The sequence below is a fragment of the Mytilus galloprovincialis genome, chromosome 14, assembly GCF_965363235.1.
Source record: "Mytilus galloprovincialis chromosome 14, xbMytGall1.hap1.1, whole genome shotgun sequence".
Taxonomy (NCBI): Eukaryota; Metazoa; Mollusca; class Bivalvia; order Mytilida; family Mytilidae; genus Mytilus; species Mytilus galloprovincialis.
In genome coordinates this window covers 10,262,707-10,285,291 of record NC_134851.1, presented here as the reverse complement: position 1 = coordinate 10,285,291, position 22,585 = coordinate 10,262,707, and the positions used below count along the sequence as shown (strand labels likewise).

At 31.0% G+C, this 22,585-nt stretch overlaps 1 protein-coding gene and 1 long non-coding RNA gene across 10 annotated transcripts in view; one reads left to right on the top strand and one right to left on the bottom strand.

The window, feature by feature from the left end:
- Positions 1–22,585, bottom strand: part of LOC143057986 (uncharacterized) — a 113,635-nt gene that overhangs the window by 74,186 nt on the left and 16,864 nt on the right. For 3 of the 9 annotated variants that reach the window (XM_076231444.1, XM_076231441.1, XM_076231442.1), the window contains 3 exons: positions 21,119–21,259; positions 11,050–11,124; positions 6,251–6,390 (listed from right to left, as the gene is read on the bottom strand). In XM_076231444.1, the coding sequence (XP_076087559.1) occupies positions 6,251–6,390 (140 nt within the window). In that variant the 5' untranslated portion in view covers positions 11,050–11,124; positions 21,119–21,259. Of the gene's footprint in view, positions 1–6,250; positions 6,391–8,501; positions 8,716–9,907; positions 10,131–10,161; positions 10,183–11,049; positions 11,125–21,118; positions 21,260–22,585 lie in introns of those variants that run through there. The other 6 variants (XM_076231440.1, XM_076231447.1, XM_076231443.1 and 3 more) reach the window with 5 other exon arrangements.
- Positions 100–2,503, top strand: LOC143058334 (uncharacterized). The gene is made up of 3 exons (XR_012973012.1): positions 100–626; positions 1,367–1,435; positions 2,198–2,503. It is a non-coding gene; the product is annotated as an uncharacterized LOC143058334 (long non-coding RNA).

Here is a 22,585-nt window from a genome sequence, read left to right as displayed (position 1 = left end):
ACAGATATTAGATTCTTGCACCTGGCAAAAGTTAGGTAATAGGTAATTTTCTTGACAGGCCTAATTTACTTTTCATGACTTAAATATCGGAGCATATGGGACAATACCCCTAATGCGCCTTGAAATGAGGAACACAAAAGTCACGTGTAAACAAAAAATCTCTGTGTAGTGATATTTGACACATTTCTATGATAAACAAATGACTGAGCTGAACCATTAGTGTTAATTTAGAAAGTAGGGGAACACAGAATAAATGTGTAAAAACCATGGAGCTATTAAATGTGTTCAAAGTATTAAAATTTCAAAGAACTTATTGTGTTAAAAATGGGATTTTTTACCATGAGGAGCCACATCGCAAAAGGATTCTCGGGGTTTGCTAAATTACGGAAAAATGAATCACACTTCGTACCCCGAAAATTTAACCACATATGTAAAAATGTCTCAGCTTCGAAACAAGCCATCATACATATACAAGTTTACGATATGGGCTGAGCAACAGAAGAAAACGTTACCATTACGGCCTATGGAGAAACAATTGCGCATATTGCCCCATCTTCTAAGACAAGATCCAGAGATATCTTAAGATAATTTCACCTTGTACACCACAGAAAATTGTGAAAATGATGGTTAGTAGTTTTTTATTTATACCTAGTTATCATAAATGATTAAAGATAAATATTATTGATAAAGAACAGCAAAAATTCAATGAATTTTTCGCTTTTAAAATCGTTACTGGCACGGGGCTGAACACTTTTTTTAGGCACAATCATAACTTTGTTTACCCCGAGAGATCCGAAAGGAATTGTTTATTCAATTGAAAAAGGCAGAAAAACTTACATGTAATATGAATTAATTGTAAGTAAACATGACACAATATAGTCTTTGTTATGTAATTATCACTCTGGTCTGCAGGAATAGCTGATAATCAAGGGAGATAACACACTTCACAAGAGTAAAGTGAGATACATCATCACATGCTTATATACAATGATTTGACCCTGGTCAGTAGATATCATATGCAAATAAACAGAAAAAAACCTTGTACATGTATTAAGAAAATCATGTATTACTATTGTTAATGCACACGAGCAAACACAAGATATTGTCATTTCTCAGTGAAAAAGGGGGAGGGCCAACCCTCTTGAAAACAATATTGCTATTCAACTACATGTATTAAGCTAGTTAGCTACTACCCATTGCTTCTAATATAAACAGTTTAAATGAAGGTGGCTAAGCCACAAGGGAGAGGCATTTTTCTTTCTTTGTGATAAAACTTTCAAGAATTAGATTTTTCTCTCTCGATAATACTTATGTACTTAAATTAAATGATAACACAGCCTGAGTAAAATTTTTTGTCTTATTTCAGTTCCAGACATATCATTACTATTAAACATGAGATGGCAAACTAAAGGTTTTAAAAAGTCCTGAATAACTGGTAAGCATTTTGATTTATTAGGTAAGCTCTAAATTATTTATTTATGGTATTTGTGCAAATGAAATTACAGTCGGTATGTTATAAATATGCTTATATGAAAACTGTTGCTATGGTCTTGCTATTAAATGAAAAGGCTTGGTTACTGATCTTTTCGACTCAACATTTCGAGTTAAATCTTGCGGCAACTGATTCTCATGTAACACTGCAAACTCTATTTAGCACTATTTTGATCTGTCGTTATTTAATGACGCCATAATACGTGTGATGTCACAATGTTTCCTATAATACCTCATGTGGATTTCTCACTGAGAAAGGGTTTTCACTAAAATACATGTAAAAAGCCTTTTTTTCTTAAATAGAATTATGTGAATGGACAAGTTTTGAAAATTTGCACTTCATTGCACTCTAATTACATAATAAGAATGACTTTCCCAGTAGTTTTGAGGGGTTTTCATAGTATTATATACCAGATGTCTACTAGTAAGAATAGTTATTTTGGTGGTTTTTTTTTATGAAATCTACATTTTTGCATAATTTCTCTGTCAAAATGCACTTTAAGACACAGGAAAATGTTATGGAATGCTTTAACAGGGTCTGTATATTGTAATTTAAGGTTATCATCAGAAGTTTTGTCCTTGTTTTGACTAGTAAAGGTATACTGGAAGAAATTAATTATACATACACGTTGTATTAAAAATAAATGAATATAGCGATAAAAGTGTCATTGCCATATAGTGCTGAAACGACTTTATTTTTTTTCAGAAATGGACAAAAATACACAGATTTATTCAGAATGTCATACCGATGAAGATCACCTAAAAATATTTGGAAAAATCAGAACTATGGATTTCAATATGGGACAATACCCCTAATGCGCCTTGAAATGAGGAACACAAAAGTCACGTGTAAACAAAAAATCTCTGTGTAGTGATATTTGACACATTTCTATGATAAACAAATGACTGAGCTGAACCATTAGTGTTAATTTAGAAAGTAGGGGAACACAGAATAAATGTGTAAAAACCATGGAGCTATTAAATGTGTTCAAAGTATTAAAATTTCAAAGAACTTATTGTGTTAAAAATGGGATTTTTTACCATGAGGAGCCACATCGCAAAAGGATTCTCGGGGTTTGCTAAATTACGGAAAAATGAATCACACTTCGTACCCCGAAAATTTAACCACATATGTAAAAATGTCTCAGCTTCGAAACAAGCCATCATACATATACAAGTTTACGATATGGGCTGAGCAACAGAAGAAAACGTTACCATTACGGCCTATGGAGAAACAATTGCGCATATTGCCCCATATATTACATTGATAAATTTCTGGAAATGTTCTTAAATAGGATGCATAGAATGGTGTGATCAATGCACTATATTTTGTGTATCAAAAAGGTAGTGATATTAGCCTTGGAACATTTAGAAATCAAGTCAGTAACATAGGGTTTCGATTTCATCTCATGCAATCATTACCCAAAAATTACTGACAGATAAAAGATCATGGCCATCAAATATTTTTTTTTTTGGGAGATAATTTCTTGACTGTTAATCTAAAGCAATAATGATTTGCAGTCAGTTCTCTTACAAACCAACATTCAGCTAGAAATGATTTAAATATTCATTGGATTTAGGTTTGAAATTATTTAATTAAAGTAAGCCTTTCATCTTAATAATTTTAAATGCACTTTACAGTAAAGGTTTCACAAAAAAAAATGCAATACTAGTTAATTCTAAATTGAACATTATTGATTTAATCTTTGAGAAAAATGTGTGGGTGTATATCTTAAATATACTGAGGGAAAAATAGAAATTCAATTCCTCATGGTGTTTTTTTTTTCTTTCATTAATATAAAATTTAACCAATAGAAAAATATTCTTTTGAACTTGACTAAATTAATTATTATAGTTTCTAAGAATTTGTAGACTTCTTGGGATATTCCTACAGAACAATTCCAGCAGTTTTTACAGTCTTCAATTTCAGATCTTAACTTATTTACAAATTCATTGTTTTCAACCCCAAATAAAATAAATTTTACAGTTACGATTGCAAATTTACACTAAAAAAACCCTATAGCAAAGGTATTCAAAATGTAATGGAGATTATTAATTTGGATGAAAAGTTGTGAATTGTGATTTATGATCTCTATGTACATGCAAGCTTTTAATGACCAGAAAGAAACATTTAGAAAAAGTTTGAGGAATGCATGCATTGAAATTATATTTTTGTAGGGTTATTCAAAAGTTGATCAAGTAGGGCTTTAATGTATATGATGTGTTGTGTTTAAAAAGTCACTCAGTATATTTATCGCCTTTTTTAAATGTCATTAATATTTGAAAGAGAACATATTTTCACTCAGACATTTGACAAATGTAATACAATACATTTTCTATACAAACTTGTCAAAATATAAACAAATTCTACATATTGACTTCCCACACAATAAGTTATACACGATTTTATCAACCTCCACCTTTCAGTAACCGTCACCAGTGTATATTAGATTAAAGACAGCATTATAAAACAGAGTAAATATGAATCTGTGAAAGAACCATTAGAATATTTAATAAACAAATGCAAAAATTGAGACATTTCTGAGGGGAAAAAATACAGCTTGAAGTAGACTGCAAGAAAAAGGTGGCAAAGATCTGAATTCTCTATCTTCAATATTAGGCTACTACTTGATTCTACTTTCATGGACATGAATCCCCATATATTCTTTTATTCATAAAAATCCAAGATAAAATTTTTACCAGGAAGAAGTGCAACCTTATTTTTTGTAAAATTTGAAAAATCTATCAGCTGAAAAAAGAATAATATAGGACTATACTATGGCCTGTCTAAAGTCAGGAGCCTCTGGCCTTTGTTAGTCTTGTACCATTTTTAATTTTAGTTTCTTGTGTATAATTTGGAGTTTAGTATGGCGTTCATTATCACTGAACTAGTACATATATTTGTTAAGGGATCAGCTGAAGGACGCCTTCAAGGGCTGGAATTTCTTGCAGCATTGAAGACCTATTGGTGACCTTCTGCTGTTGTCTGTTCTATGGTCGGGTTATTGTCTCTTTGACACATTCTCCATTTCCATTCTCAATTTTATTTGTCATACCCATGATAAACTGATGATTTTGTATGGTGTTTTTAAAGTAAGATTTCTTGAGTGTCTTCATTTTTTAAACTATAACCTTAAAACTTATTAGAACCAATGTCAAATTGACCCGACATCCCTATTTATATCATCAAATTTAATAAAATTCAATTTACTTGAAAATTTTCAACAAAAACCAATGTTGAAGACATTTTATCAGATGAATATAAATTCAAATTAAAGCAACCAATTTAAAATATGCTTTCTAGTAAAGGTTCATCAAATTCAAATTTAACTTCATATACATTTGTATAACAAGAGTGATTCTTCAAACTATTAGGGATAGGAATGCTGTATCAGTATGACCTTAAAAAGTGAACCTATTTGTACTTGCTTGTTACCTATGTTGATGGTATGGATGGGGTTAAGTGAATAGAGAATGATGGACAGAGAGCACAGAAATAGTGGCAACAAATGATAGAGAAAGATGGACAGAGCACAGAAATAATGGCAACAAATAGAGAATGATGGACAGAGAGCACAGAAATAATGGCAACAAATAGAGAAAATAGACCAAAAAATCAAAATAGAGAATAATGATATGCTTATTGAATTTTGTGGCAATATAAATACTAAAGAAATAGACAATAATTGCCTAAAGTTTTAAAGAATACAGAAAAAGAGACCACCCAATCTAAACCCTCTATCATCTCAATATGGGTCCAGTTTAAGTTTAGCTGACATCATTTGTAACAATGGATTGGAGTTTTACTTATAAAAGGTTAAATTTAATCATTAAGTGACATATCGACAGAACACAAAATAAATTGCTTTTTTAAAAGTCATCCACCAAAATTCTTATCAATATTATATAACTTTTTTTGTACTATCCAGTTGCAGATCAAGGGGAGGGTTTCTTGGGGTTTGAACCTCCCCCAGTTTTTTTACACAATAAATGCAAAAGAATGGGGACATATAGTTGGAACCCCCACTTTATCCTGGGTTGGGACCCCCTTTTTAAAATGGCTGTATCCATCCCTGTTATCTAACATTGGAAGATACAGATGAAGCATGTGTTCTTCAGACATGAATGAAGTGCCACAAGATTTAGTTAAAAAATAATGTTTTTATCACAATTTTAAATGATTTTGCTCCAAATGAGAGACATGTAATCGCTTGCTTATCAAATTGAAAATACTACTCATTCAATTGTCGAATTAAAAAATCTTCAAATCAAAAATATAAACAGGGTACATTATCATGATTATCCTTTGAAGAAATTCTCCAGTGAGATGAAAGCAGTAATCATTTCATGAAATTGATTATACATCATATAGCTGTATAATTTGCATTAAGAAAGACATTGATTTCAATGTCAATATCAAATAACGGTAATAAATGAACATCATACATGTCATAGGATGATAATTAGTTGTAACATACATCTATCAATTATTCATATTTGCTATACATGCTATATATATAACATATATATATGTGGCAGAGCAAATTAGTACTATGATCATACATTTTGAAAATATATGATGGAAGCACTAACTTCGTCTTTCATCCAATAAAAGATCAGCATTTGTATAAATTGAACACTGCTGTAAACTATCACTATTTTGTGGAGATTTTTTTTTTTTGGAATAAATCTTTTTTGGATTTTTTTTTTGTTTTTTGGTGTACAGCGTATTTCAAGCCACAACAGAGAATGGTATTACCTAAGTCTATCTTGTTCTTTCTGTCGAAGTTCGAAATCTTTCTGCAACACTTGTAATATCTTTTCAAATTCTTCTTCATTCATCTGACCCATATTGACCTGACGACCCTGAGGCATGATGGGAGAAATCTTTACAGACATCTAAAATAAACCAGACAAAAATTTTATCATTTCAAAAGAATTTTACAGAAATCTGAAATATATAAGACTAAAGAATTAAATTCATCATTTCAACATGTTCAAGGTATTATCATTTTAAACAGTTTTCTGAAGAAGAAAAGGTATTTCTTCATTTTTTCCCCTTTGGAACCATGAAAATGATTTCAATGTGATGTAAACAATAGACGTATTTACACTTGTATGCAAATTTGTCCACCATTACGTAACATCACACAGGTTCCCGTAAACTTTGACATCATAATTTAAAATATTTGACGTCACAATTTGAAAGTGATTGTTGCTTGACGTCAAAAGGTGATTCGGAGTCCATCTAAGGTTATTCTGAGGCAAGATACAGCTAAATACCAAAAGTGTAAATACGTTTATGTAAGATGGACATGAACGCCTTACGTTGACAAACCGAATAATGCAGACTAGTTACTTGTATTGACTGAAAAACTGACGTTATAACAAAAATATTGAGGCGAAGAAAACAGAAAAGAAATGAGGTCAAGGTCAAATGAATGCCTATCAGACATACATGTTCACCCTTTAAAAATCTCAGTACAGTTGAAAATGAGGTCAAAGTCAAGTGAATTCTATTAGACACAACATCAGTACACCAGTCAATAGTACAAGTACAAGAGTGCACACGCTGAAATGTCTCGCCTTCTATACTAATCATTGATATTATGCTGATAGTCCTAAGTATAAAGCTTAGTTTTATTACAACTGTCTCATAAACTTAACATTAACCAAGATACCTAAACAAAGACCAATGAACCTTGAAAATGAGGTCAAGGTCAGATGAACAATGCCAGGCAGACATGTACAGCTAACAATGCTTCTATACAACATATATAGTTGACCCATTACTTATAGTTTAAGAAAAATAGACCAAAACACAAAAACTTAACACTGTGCAATGAACCGTGAAAATGAGGTCACCGTCAAATAAAACCTGCGTGACTGACATAAAGATCATAAAATATTTCCATACACCAAATATAGTTGACCTATGGCATACAGTATTAGATAAAAAGACCAAAACTCAAAAACTTAACTTTGACCACTGAACCATGAAAATGAGGTCAATGTCACATGACATCTGCCCGCTAGACATGTACACCTTACCATCATTCCATACAACAAATATATTAGACCTATTGCATATAGTATGAGAAAAACAGACCAAAACACAAAAATTTAACTATAACCACTGAACCATGAAAATGAGGTCAAGGTCAGATGACACCTGCCAGTTGGACATGTACACCTTACAGTCCTTCCATACACCGAATATACTAGCCCTATTGCTTATAGTATCTGAGATATGGACTTGACCACCAAAACTTAACCTTGATCACTGATCCATGAAATGAGGTCGAGGTCAAGTGAAAACTGTCTGACAGACATGAGGACCTTGCAAGGTACGCACTTACCAAATATAGTTATCCTATTACTTATAATAAGAGAGAATTCAACATTACAAAAAATTTGAACTTTTTTTTCAAGTGGTCACTGAACCATGAAAATGAGGTCAAGGACATTGGACATGTGACTGACGGAAACTTCGTAACATGAAGCATCTATATACAAAGTATGAAGCATCCAGGTCTTCCACCTTCTGAAATATAAAGCTTTTAAGAAGTGAGCTAACACCGCCGCCGCCGCCGTAGCCGCCGCCGGATCACTATCCCTATGTCGAGCTTTCTGCAACAAAAATTGCAGGCTCGACAAAAATTGATATGAGGTCAAGGTCAAATGAATGCTTTAAGTCTTACTTGTGAGATAACATTCAACAAAATTTATTGAAGACCTCTTTTTAAGATGTCATTTTCATGTTAAAAGTGAAAACATCAGAAAGATGACATATATTATATATTTCAAGACAATGCACGTCTATCAATATTTCAAATTAGCATATACTTTTAAATGCAATATTCATTAATTGCTATGCATTTCAAAGTATGCCAAAATGTATATAAAAAAGCACTGTAACAAAAATTTAAATTCTGTGAGCTATAATTTTCAAGGATATTGTTAAACATTAAAAAAAAAAAAAAAAAACGAACATTTTGTAAAATATCTACCTGACTTTGCATCCAGTTAATTCCAAGAACACATAATTTCAAATAAAACTACCAGCATCCAACACAATTTGTGTATTGTTATTTATAACACGTCCAATAATCTAAATATTCAAACCATGTAATCTCTATATAACACACTCGGAGCCAAATAGCATTGACAGATTTCACTCTCAATTTAACAACAAAACATATAATTATTCACTTTCTATTTCCATAAACAAACAACAGTGGCACATCTCCAACAGTGTTAATATTATCCGTGTTCAACTATCTCCTATTAAATACCTAACAAGTGCAGCATAATTATGATTTCTAAAGATCGTTATTCAACCAAGTATATAAATGTAGTGTTAAAAACTTCACGGTTCCGATTCAATACTTTCACTAAGTATGTCACTATATATCGTTGGTCGTATGAATGGATAAATTATTATTAATCCACGTAAAAAATGTTGATGTGTTATAAGCAAGTGGCATTGAGACTGAATAAATATCTATTTAAATCCGAGTAAAAAAAGTTGAGGTATTCATTCATGACAAGTATTGGGATAATTTCAACATCTTTATAATAGTTTTATTCTTCGGTATACAAAATTGTAGGATTTAAACTTTTTTCAAATAACTTCAGGTTAACATTGGATTATTTCACACATTGTGTTGATGGGATTTATAATGGTTGTTAAATTTGGCAAAAATTGTAAACACACACAGGTTTTTCTAATTGTTGAAGGTTTGACAGTTGTCTATAATTGCTTTCAACCACTTCATTTGTAACTTTGGGGAATAGAGAAAACGTCTCTTTGGCAAAGTCACATTTTCCTTTAATATTTTTATATAGAACATTTTTTAGAATTTTCATGATTATAGGGTGATAGTATTACATACTTTTAATTTTCATTTATAGAAAGTGATCTGACCTGAAGCCATCTTACTTTTTCCTTTCATATTTTTTTTTTCAGAAAAACAGCCCGATTCATCACTTCTAATGCCAATCCAAACCCCATGAGCCACCCTAAGCTAAGGATTATGTTCGATTGTTGGTAATTTTGGTAATACATCTCATGGATATAAGTGGACCACCAAATAAAAGTTTTCAAAAAATTCGAATTTTTAAACAGACTTGTATGGAGATTGGAGAATTTGTCTATATGAAGTTTGCTAACTTTTATTTTGTCAAATATTTATACTTTCAAAGATGACAAGATTCAATAAGGTCAACAGTCATTTTCAATGTAAAATTGAGAATGGAAATGGGTAATATGTCAAAGAGACAACAACCCAACAATCAGACAATGTGTTCAGATTTAAATAAATTGACAATTCTTAAATCAAAATAAATTAGATTTCAAATACCTACCTGAACAATGTTATTATAAAAGTTAAAGTATCATATAATATTAAATTACCTTTAAAATGTGGTTAAAATTTCCAAAACTCTAGTCTTTTCAGATAACTGGAAATTCCATTCTTTTTATTTTTTAACAGTAAAACTATGGAGATCAAATAAAACTATGCTTAAATTTTTTCACCTCCTTGCTTATTTCTCAATGAGCTCCAATTCCAACTGTTACAATTCACTGCCAAACTTCACCACAGTTGCACTACTTAATTATTTTGAAAAAAATATAAAGATCTGCAATTTTACAATACTTTTTTTTACCTATCTATCAAAGTTGATTTTTGTTTAACTCCTCTGCATATTCCTCTGCATATTCCTCAAGGGTTTCCACAAATAAGAATTTCCTATTATTTTCCCGTAGAAAAGATTAATTATCTTTTTGCTTTAAGAGTTTCTAACTTAATTTTCATATCTTCTCATCAAGTCTTATTGAATAATAGCCGTAGCAGACATCATCTATTTCATTTTTCTATTCCCAATTCAATTATTTTTCAATATAAATCTTCACTTGGCATTCATTTTTTCACTTATTTAAATCCCAATTCAATTTTACGTTGACGAAAACGAAAACAGCAACCTTAATCCAACGTAAAATTTCAGTGTTCAATAACAATCTTTAGTTTCCCAGTAAAAGAATGCCATTTCCTTTTTTTTAATTTAATTTCAAGATGAGTTAAAATCCAATTGTGGTCTTAAAAACAGCAAATTTTACGGTAGGCAAATATTGCTCTATATTCATTGATGACTTTTTTTGCAGTTTACATTCAAATTAGCTATATAAAACAGCATATTTTCTATAATGATTTTTCTTAGAGTTGGAATTAGTCACAAAATATATCTATATTGTAGTTCTATTACACATGTACGACAATCGTTAGTCGTGAAATTGAAGGATTTGTATTCCAAGTGAAATTGACAATATATGAATTTTCCGTTGATCAATTAGTGACAGATTATAGCAATAACATATTAATAATTCATTTGAATGGTGCTTTTATTTCTTTTCTGCAACCCAAGTATTCCATTGTGACTCGTCTCGTCTAACAAGTTGTCGTAGATTTAATTTCCACTGACATACAACTAAATCTGGATCATTTGAATGTTTGTCTGGAACTTGTATGTGACAGTCTGCTCAAATAGAATTTTTACCTTTTTCCATACATAAAATTCTGCAGTTTTATTTCTTGAACATTTGCATTCAATTTTTCTTGTTCACAGCTGTTCCTGTAAAATAAAAAAGAATAAAAGTTTAATAATGTTTAAACATCTTCTGCATTTAACCCCATTTTTTGTAAAATTGAATATTTCGAAAGGAGTTCTATAACCTATCAATATGTTGAGTTTACTTATGTTGTTCCTTCTGAGTAATGCTAATTCACTAATGCTTTTCTAGATTCTTTAAGGTGGTATTATTAACCTAACACTACAGGGAGATAACTCTGTAATATCAGCTAAACGTTTTAATTACGTTGCGTTGTGAAGGCAATATAAAGCTTCTCAATGATCAAAATTAGTGTTTGTCAAACTGCTATATAACCAGTGTAATTTTTCTGATAAAACGCTTGGTTCAAATTTTTTGAATTTTTTATATTTTTGTTAAAGGGTCAAAATTTTATGAAAATTAAACGAGCCAAATTAACTTTAGTAAAAGTGTTGGGTACCACCTTAATTTCAGCTGACTATTATATCCATCATATTTTTTTAAGTTATCCATAATATATCATATATATAGACAACATTTGATATCAGCTTTGGTATGCATTCTGTTATCTATAGACTGATATTTTTTTTACGAGTGCATGTACCACTCAATTTTTTTATATACAAAAAAACATGTGAAACCATGAAAACTTAATATTTCCTGGTTTTTACAAGCTCTATATATAAGCCTACAGTACATCATATGGGCTGTGTCAGATAGAAATCTACTTTACAAGGTCTTTATATAACTCTACAGTACATCATATGGGGTGCGTCAGATAGAAATCTACCTTATACAAATCAACATCAATACATCTGTTAACCTAGACTGTTTTAAAAATGAATTCAACGGAAGGTCCAGGCCTCACGGTCATAAAACTTTCGAGCATGATTTTTGTACTCAGACTCGAAAATCAACCAATCAAATTGCTGGATTTCATGTTTCGAGCATGATTTTTGTGCTCCGAGCACTGAGTAAAGTTTTATGCCTTCAAGGCTAGGACTGTTTATAAGTTGAATTATTACTCGAATGCTACAAGACAAACCAAACTTCATTTAAAATTTCATTGTATTTCGTTAATGAATATTCCCAAATCAATCCGAGTCTTATACATATAGAATTGAGAATGGAAATGGGGAATGTGCCAAAGAGACAACAACTCGACCATAGAGCAGACAACATAAATATACATATTTACGTACACTTGCATAAGGTCGATTGTGCTCATATGTTGTTCAAGACTTATAATTAATTTGAGGTTCAGCTTCACCCTTAAAATCCACATAAAAAAGAAATTACTAATTATCATTCATTTGTAAACTTCCTGTTGTATTCTTACATGTAGTCATTTAAACAAATGATGCCAATTTTATCAGTACAAAACTTTGTCAACCTCATCAATAACAAATGAAACTAGAGATAATTTACTGTCATTAGGGACAACAAGAATTAATTAATTTTTTCCTGTAAACAGCTGGGCTCAGCAGTATTGTATTTGTATGAAATGAGCATAATCCAGGATATATATAAAAACAAGAAGATGTCTACTCTAAGGTATGAGACAACTCTTCACAAGAGACCAATGACACTGAAATTAACAACTATATGTCACCGCCTTCAACAAAGCCCAAACTGCATAGTCAGCTATAAAAGACTGGTGTTTGCCTCAAAGTTTTACATGCATGTAGATCATGTTAATTCTATTATAACATTTCATTTGCTTTTAAGAATTCCTTTCATCCATTTATAAAATTATCCAATCAAAACAAAAATATATTTAACTTTGTTCATTCAGATTACTGGGTGCCATCAAGCATTCTGAGGTTTGTTCCATTGAAAAGAGCGTTCCATTCAAGAGAGGCCGGCACTTTACAATTGTAACTATAGACATCCAAATTTAAAAGTATTTCTGTTGGTTTATTTTTGGTAGACCTGGGGCCAATAGAATCATCCTTAAATATATCTGGTTTGTATGAACCATGAGCAAGCAGCAGTGTTCCCTCTAAGGCCTATCAACATCATAGTAATGTGAAGCTGATATTGTTTCAACCTGTTGCCATCTGAAATGATTTTATCATAGATAGTGTTATAGGGATATGATGCAAAATCTATAATAAAAACTCCCCAGTGTTTATGTTTTGACAAATATATATGTAAATGAGAACACTGCAAGTAGGTCACTGTCACATAACCATTCAGGTTTCTTCATTACAATTTCAAATATACTTTTCATCTTGAAAATATTTAGAAACACTTAAATTAGGTACAGCCTAAAATTAAATTAGGTACAGCCTAAAAGACACAATTAATCTTGATTGTGAAGCTGTCTCTGCACTTCTTGTTGATCAACTTTTAAGAATAAAATATTGGAAAATTTAATTGCGCAAAAATGTAGTTTATATAAATCCCTCCACCATGTCCATGTAAATCTGCCTGCATATACTTGCCAGTAGTTGTCCCTTTTTATACGACCGCAAAAATTTTAATTTTTCGTCGTATATTGCTATCACGTTGGCATCGTCGTCGTCGTCGTCCGAATACTTTTAGTTTTCGCACTCTAACTTTAGTAAAAGTGAATAGAAATCTATGAAATTTTAACACAAGGTTTATGACCACAAAAGGAAGGTTGGGATTGATTTTGGGAGTTTTGATCCCAACATTTTAGGAATTAGGGGCCAAAAAGGGCCCAAATAAGCATTTTCTTGGTTTTCGCACAATAACTTAAGTTTAAGTAAATAGAAATCTATGAAATTTTGACACAAGGTTTATGACCACAAAAGGAAGGTTGGGATTGATTTTGGGAGTTTTGGTTCTAACAGTTTAGGAATTAGGGGCCAAAAAAGGGCCCAAATAAGCATTATTCTTGGTTTTCGCACCATAACTTTAGTTTAAGTAAATAGAAATCTATGAAATTTAAACACAAAGTTTATGACCACTAAAGGAAGGTTGGGTTTGATTTTGGGAGTTTTGGTCCCAACAGTTTAGGAATAAGGGGCCCAAAGGGTCCAAAATTGAACTTAGTTTGATTTCATCAAAAATTGAATAATTGGGGTTCTTTGATATGCCGAATCTAACTGTGTATGTAGATTCTTAATTTTTGGTCCCGTTTTCAAATTGGTCTACATTAAGGTCCAAAGGGTCCAAAATTAAACTTAGTTTGATTTGGACAAAAATTGAATCCTTGGGGTTCTTTGATATGCTGAATCTAAAAATGTACTTAGATTTTTGATTATTGGCCCAGTTTTCAAGTTGGTCCAAATCGGGTCCAAATTAAACTTTGTTTGATTTCATCAAAAATTGAATAATTGGGGTTCTTTGATATGCCAAATCTTTCTGTATATGTAGATTCTTAATTTTTAGTCCCGTTTTCAAATTGGTCTACATTAAAGTCCAAAGGGTCCAAAATTAAACTAAGTTTGATTTTAACAAAAATTGAATTCTTGAGCTTTTTTGATATGCTGAATCTAAACATGTACTCAGATTTTTGATTATGGGCCCAGTTTTCAAGTTGGTTCAAATCAGGATCCAAAATTATTATATTAAGTATTGTGCAATCGCAAGAAATTTTCAATTGCACAGTATTCAGCAATAGCAAGAAATCTTCAATTGCACAGTATTGTGCAATAGCAAGAAATTTTCAATTGCACAGTATTGTGCAATAGCAAGAAATCTTCAAATGCACAGTATTGTGTAATAGCAAATATTTTCAATTGCACAGTATTGCGCAATAGCAAGAAATATCTAATTGCACAATATTGTGCAATAGCAAGAAATTTTCAATTGATTAGAGTTATCTTTCTTTGTCCAGAATAGTAGTTGAATCAACTTAAATCATTGTTTTATACAATATACAATGTATATTCACTTTTACTACCAACTGATAAATTAAAACAATCTTTACCATTCAGTGATAATAAGCACCTTTTGTTACATTTTAATATTTTATGATGTATTTAAATGAGTAGTTATTGTTGCAAACTCCATTAGAAATTTGAATTGAGATCAGTTTTGGAAAAAGGGAAAGGGGGATGTGAAAAAAATAGGGGAGGGGGGTTAAATTTTTCTCATTTCAGATTTCATAAATAAAAAGAAAATTTCTTCAAACATTTTTTTGAGAGGATTAATATTCAACAGCATAGTGAATTGCTCAAAGGAAAAAAAAAGTATTTTAAGTTCATTAGACCACATTCATTCTGTGTCACAAACCTATGCTGTGTCAACTATTTAATCACAATCCAAATTTAGAGCTGAATCCAGCTTGAATGTTGTGTCCATACTTGCCCCAACCGTTCAGGGTTCAACCTCTGCGGTCGTATAAAGCTGTGCCCTGCGGAGCATCTGGTTCTATATCAAAAGCTTTTTTTATCAATTTTCAGTGCACAGTATTCTAAGCACTCTTATGCATTAACCCTCATCAAGACATCTAACCCAGACATTTGAAAGTCTAGGATAAAAACATGTGAAGGGCTTAATGACCGAAATAATCCAAAAAAGAATAGCTAAATTTATTGAAGGTTAATTATGACTGATCGAATGATGGAAGAGATCTCTATGTCTATGGAATCAATAAAGAAATGACAGATAAAAGGAGATGTGGAATCATCAATGACAAAAAAAAAACAAATGACTCAAACCAAAAAAAATAAGTTTACAAGTCTATAGACAGTGAGGGAGATTTACATCTTGACATACTGAATGGACACTATCAAAGCATTTTTTGAAGACTTCAGGTTGACCAATATGTTGACCATTTTCTTGTTTTATTGCATTGCTTAAGTTTACTAAAACTTGTAAAACTGACCAATTAATTGATTTTTCTACTCATTACAAGCTGTTCTGGTGATTATGGCTACCAATTTGACCTTGAAAAGAACATACAACAGATTCAATGACAATATATTTAATCCATATAATGGTATTACAGTAGATTTGCAAGATAAGCATTATTAAAACAATATCTGCACTGCCAGTATTAATCAATAATATTTCATAATTTCTGTGCACATTCATCATTTATCTGATAAATATGGCGCTAGACAACTTGACCTTATAACATGAATAAAAGGATTTTTTATTTTATTTTTGTTTTGGGGGGGGGGGGGGGGAATCCTTTTGTTTGTGGTCTTATTAGGGTTAAAAGGTATTGACAATTTAGGACTTATCATCAATGTCATAATAGAGAGGATATGTCCACTTTTTAAAAATTGCAATAATTAATGCATACAATCATCTCTGAATCATTAAAAGATGTCTTTAAACATAATAAAATATGTTTATCTTGTTGATTTGGCTGTATTAATTGTTCAGGACACAATTTTTATAGTTAGTAGTCATTAGACATAATGACTTATTAATGGAACAAACGATCATCTACAGTACAACCTACAATCTTCAATGACTGTTAAAACTGCCTTTGAGTGATTTCATGACTTTGAAGGAATGAGATTGAGTATTGGCTGGTAAGCACAAATAGTTAACTTAAAAGGTCTAAATACCTATTAGCTGTTATATACTTGCGTAGTAAAATTCACTCATGCTTAAGGAGTAAAAGCAAAGACAGGCTGGTTTGGTTAATATGTTTCACTCAATTCTGATCACTTACTTGTATAGAGAATACTGTAAGTGAAAAAGTGAAATAATAATTTGCTTATAGCAGCCAGGTTGGTTTAATTCTTGCTAAATAAGCTTATAAACTTTGCTATGAATTATTTACTTGCAAGTGAATATTTCAACCTCAATGAATCCGTATTCATGTGACCTTCAATTAAACTCTTTAACTAGAGATAGGTTATGGCCATCCGTAAACAGTATTCAATTACTAATAGGAAACTAATGTCAACTTTGAAAGTGAAACAAGAATGAACAATTTGGCTGACCTTTTTTATCAACAAAAAAATCATTCTTATACAGGTAAAAACCATGATAAATAAACTCATTACCAGAATCATTCTTGTAACATTTTTTTACAATCTACAATATGAAATCAAACAGACCAATGAAGATCTAATTGCATGTGGTCGTTATCTATGTAGTATATTTGTATTTGTGTTCATATCAGCTTACATGACCGTGGCAGTGTTCTGAGGTCACTAAGATAGTTTTAATTATTTGTGATCTAGACAAAAACATACAGGAAATACTGATGTGTATTATCAAATTCAAGTATTGTTAATTGTTTATGTTATTTAGACTTTTTGTAATTTAGATATACATATGTATATACATTTTAGTATGTTATAAATCAAATGTGAGAATTTGAGACAAATTGGTGAACATGATTTTGACTACTATTGATTCAATTTTCAAGTCTTCGAATTGCACTCAATGCAAGTAAACTATTATTTATAAAATTTCACAATATATCAATTTTATTTGTATAAGCCTGAAACATGACAGAATTGCTTTGTCAGGGTGTTGTATACTACCTGTTAATGAGTTCAAATCAATTATATATTTCGAGACATTTAAGTAAATTTATTCTATATGTGTATTGCTATGAAACTTTATTCTGTGGAATTTAAGTAAATCATCAATTTCATTGATTTTGTAGCATAGCATGTCTGTATAATCGATTTTCTAAAAGAAAAATTTGCTTTTTTACCACATGAAATTTAAAAAGGTCTGTAGAGTAAACTATAGAGGCTCTCAAGAGCCTGTATCGCTCACCTGACTCTACTTGGGTTTTTGAAATCATGTAAAAAAAGATAAAATTTGGCTACAATTAGTAACAACACTTGGCCACCACCTCATTAGGAAAGGAACATTTGTGCTATGTTTGATTTCATTCAATGCAGTGGTTCTCTAAAAGAAGACTTTTGTATGCATTTCCAAAAGGGTCCTATGTTAAACAAAGTCAACCCACTGATGGCCTTCTTGGATAACAAATCGGCTGCATAGTAACAAAACTTGGTCAGCACCTCATAAGGAACATTCATGCTATGTTTTGTTTCATTCCATTCAGTGGCTCTCTAAAAGAAGACATTTGTATGCATTTCCCATAGGGTCCTATGTTAAACTAAGTCCCCCGCTGGCGGCCATCTTGGATGATGGAACGGCTACAAAGTAACAACACTTGGTCATCACCTCATAGGGAACATACATGCTATGTTTGGTTTCATTCCATTTAGTGGTTCTCTAAAAGAAGTCATTTGTATGCATTTCCCATAGGGTCCTATGTTAAACTAAGCCCCCCCCGCTGGCGGCCATCTTTGATGATGGATCGGCTACAAAGTAACAACACATGGTCAGCATCTCATAAGGAACATTCATGCCACGTTTGGTTTCATTCCATTCAGTGGTTCTCTAGAAGAAGTTCAAAATGTAAAATGTTAACGATGACGAAGACGGACGTCAGACAACAGAAGACGGACTCCAAGTGAGGAGAAATATATTATATTTAAGAAAGCACAGTATACCAAAGTAAGCTTTTGTCAAAAGGAATATAAACCAGAAGTTAATGTCAATGTTAAGTTAATTGTGTCACTTTGACAAAATCAAAACCCCAAGATGGATTTCGTGTCCCTCAGACATGGAATCCCTTAATGTGGGTCTTGAAGACAACAACTAAATTAATCTTCTTTTTTTAACTTATAAATGCTTTTCATTTACTTTGAAAATTGTAAAATTGTAAAGTTTCTTTGTAAATCTCACCACCATTACCTGCAAAAGTCACAGAATCTGATCCCCTACCTAATCAAAACTAATCCACTGAAAAATGCTGTTTGTACAAGGATCTGGTATTTGGTATTCGTTAAAGACCATTGTAATAAGGTATGTGTATTATTAATGACCTTACACCTATTTATTCTAATTGACAGGTGGGTATATTAATTGACACTTTTAAAGTTACTTATGAGAACAATTAACAATTAAATCTTAATTGGATTATATCATAAGTATTATCTATCTTTAAATGATTAAGTTAATTGGCTGGACACAGAGAATAAGGTGTCAAAAATATTAGAAGTTTTTCAAACGATATAAAGGCATTGTTACATACAATTACCAAATTTTGAAAAAACAAGATAAAAGTGTTGGAATGTAACAATATAAGTTTTTCTAAATGTGTTTTTTAATATATGCCAACCAGAGCCTAAATTGCTCACCAGTTCAAAATATGTCTTATTTTGCTGCCAATATTTAATGTTAAAAAATATTAAGATCATAAAGTATAACAGAAAAGGTTGAAAAAGAAAAAAATAGGAGATGCAAATTAGTACATAATATAGTAAATATCATATGCAGTTTTGTTTAAATTCAGTCTTTGATTCAGATGTGTTGCTGTATGTTATACTTGGGTCTTTTTATTATTGTTAAGACTTAAATTTAGTTTGTTTTTTTTTTTAATTGTGAAATGTTTATAATTTTCTTGGCCTTCATGGTATGTGTTTTGCTCATTGTTGAAGGCTGTATGGTGACCTATAGATGTATTTTTTATGCTATTTGGTCTCTGATGGAGAGTTTTTCCATTGCAATCATTTTTTTAAATGTTTCCAGTTAGTTTATAAGAAATTGGTCAACTGATGTATACTTATGACTATCTAGACCCACTTCCTTAAGGGCATACGATACAGTTACAGGGGAGGTAATGACTTTGCTAACGTAAATTGCTATTTTCACGATGTCAAACTATGACTTATCGGGAAAAGATTTTTTTTTTTTTTAAGACATATAAACGTTTTATTCCTAAGTATTTCCTGTATACAATTACCTTAGTCGTCCAGGAACAGACTAAGGGTCCCTGTTTACATAATGAACCATCTATCCAGGGGAAATAGAAGGCAATAAAAATGTAGTCCACTTTTTACCTTGGATTTACAATTAGTGTAAAAAATATATCGGGAAAAGATTAAGTTTTCGACTGATTTCTATCATTCAAACTTATTTAATTTGAAAACGAGTTCATGGACCCCTCTTTTTTAAAATGCAATTTGGTTTGATTACGGGGGAAGATTATGTTTGCCAATTTTCATGAAAACGTAAAAAGTGCAATTTTTTTAAATTTGATAAATATACAGCAAAAAATGATGTTTTTTTCTACATTCATGAACATTTGATACATATGAGTTCTGAATAAAACATGTATAAATTTTTATGACACTTATAAAATGCAGAAATTACTAAATGTTTATTTTTTTAAACAAAAAAGTTATGTCTTTCTTTCGAAATGGAAAATACGGCCACAAATCAGAATTTTGAGCAAATATTCAAAATTTCAACCTCATTTTACTCAAAAAGTAGCACATGAAGGTATATTTTTTATTACACATTTAATTTAATCAGGTAAAAAATAGTCTATATAGGGATTTTTTTTATCAAAATGTAAAGACAGGATCAAAACTGTATCGTATGCCTTTAAGCAGGGATGTTAAATATTGAGAGACATATCACTTTTCAATAGATAATATGGCCATTACAAGGCCACAAATTTGTTATTATCTAGTATTATGAGTCTCTGCCCACAGTCATACATTAAAAAGGAAATTCATCCTTTTATTTAAAATAAATCCAGTCTTGATTGTTATCGTAACAACATGACATCTGTATCTACTTGTAACCAAAAGATAGCTTTAAAAGGATTTTGATACTTTTAATGGAAATGAGGAACTACAAAGATAGAAATAAGAAGAACTAGCATCTCCTAGCTTTTAAAATATGGCCGTTATGCTTCTAAAAATGTGTGAATTGTTTATAATGGTGGACCTCTTACAGTACAGGCTGGTCTATTACTACAAATCTACAAATACCAGAGTGGCAATTATTCAATGCAATCATTTTTACATATATATGGTAAAGTTAACATGTTTCAAATCATAATTTTTATTTTTGGAAACATCAAGTTGCACTGTATAATTGAATCCCAATATTGGGTTGTTATCTTATATATATCTGACAATGAACTGCAACAGATGCAAACACCCTCGCACAGAATCCGCCACAACTGTTACAAATATCATATATTCACAACTGTCATAATATCAACAATAAACATCGTAAACTGTCATAAAATTCATTTACCTCAAGCAGCTAAAATCCTAGTAAAAATTTCTCCATCTTTAACACTGAGTAATAACTTTCGTTGTTATAGCAGTCCAATCTGTTGCAGTCTTTTATGTTTCCTTTCGTAGGAGGTTTATATCATCTTTTCTTGTACATCATCTTAAGAATTGAAGAAACATTAAATCAATAAATCATATTACAAAAGTTCAATAATAAGATTAACCTGGTATTTCTTTAGTTTTCTTAGTCAGCTGATATATTGATAAATGACCATGTAATGTTTGATCATTTGTTAAGTCAAAGGTGTGAAATTCCTTAACAAAGGGCAATAACTCTTTCTTCAACATTGAATAGAAACACTAAATTCCTCAACAAAGGGCAATAACTCTTTCTTCAACATTGAATAGAAGCTGTAACATTTTTTCTTGAATTATAACTTTGATGAATGATTTTGAAACACTATGCCTTGTACTTTTATATCAACATTGCATAACAAAGTGCAATAACCTATTATTCAACATCAAATCTCATTGCATGAAAGTCCTTTCTTGAATTGAAACTTTTGTATCAATGTTGCATAACATAGGGCAATAAGTCTTTATTCTACACCAAATCTCATCGCATGAAAGTCTTTTCTCGATATAAACTTTAATGAAGGACTATATAACATAATGCCTTGTTCTTTTGTATCTCCATTGCATAAACAAAGGGCAATAACTCTTAATTTTACACCAATTCTCATATTGCATGCAAGTCCTTTCTTGAATTGAAACTTTTGTATCAATGTTGGGAAACTTGCATAACAAAGGGCAATAACTCTTTATACAACATTAAATATCATTGAATTAAAAGTGTATCTTTTTTCTTGATTTGAAGCTATGATGAATGACTTTGAAATATAATTCTTTATACTTTTCTATCATCACTGCATAAGAAAGGACAGCAACTCTGTAAGTTAACTTTTTGCACTAAATATCTACTTTCAAGTGATGAATGGCAACAATTTTTCACCCTTTTTTAATTATATTTCAAAGGTAACAAAGTCTTCCGTCATTATAATCCCTATGTAACATAATGTAGTTTGTTTCAATAGTTGTATCAAGATTTGTGGTAGTGGGCTGATTTAATCGACCAATAATCAATCAATTCTAAATACTCAACAGTTCAACGATCCTTTATTCCCTGACAATTGTGAATTATTGTCCCTCATGATTTCTCTTATATTGCTGTACCACATCTGTGTTAATGATTTACTGTACATTTTATTTCACAAACTTTAACCCCTAAATCAGAGGTAGTTCCTGAAAAGGTTACTTCCTATTATAACAATTTAAATAGGGAAAAAAAGGGGGATTTCTATCATTTCAAGTCTTTATCTTTGTTTGATTTTTCAACATTTATTGCTACCTTTTTTGATGAAAAATACTTAAGTTAAAAAGATACACCAGGATAAGGAAATGTGCCAAATTTCCCCTAATGACAATA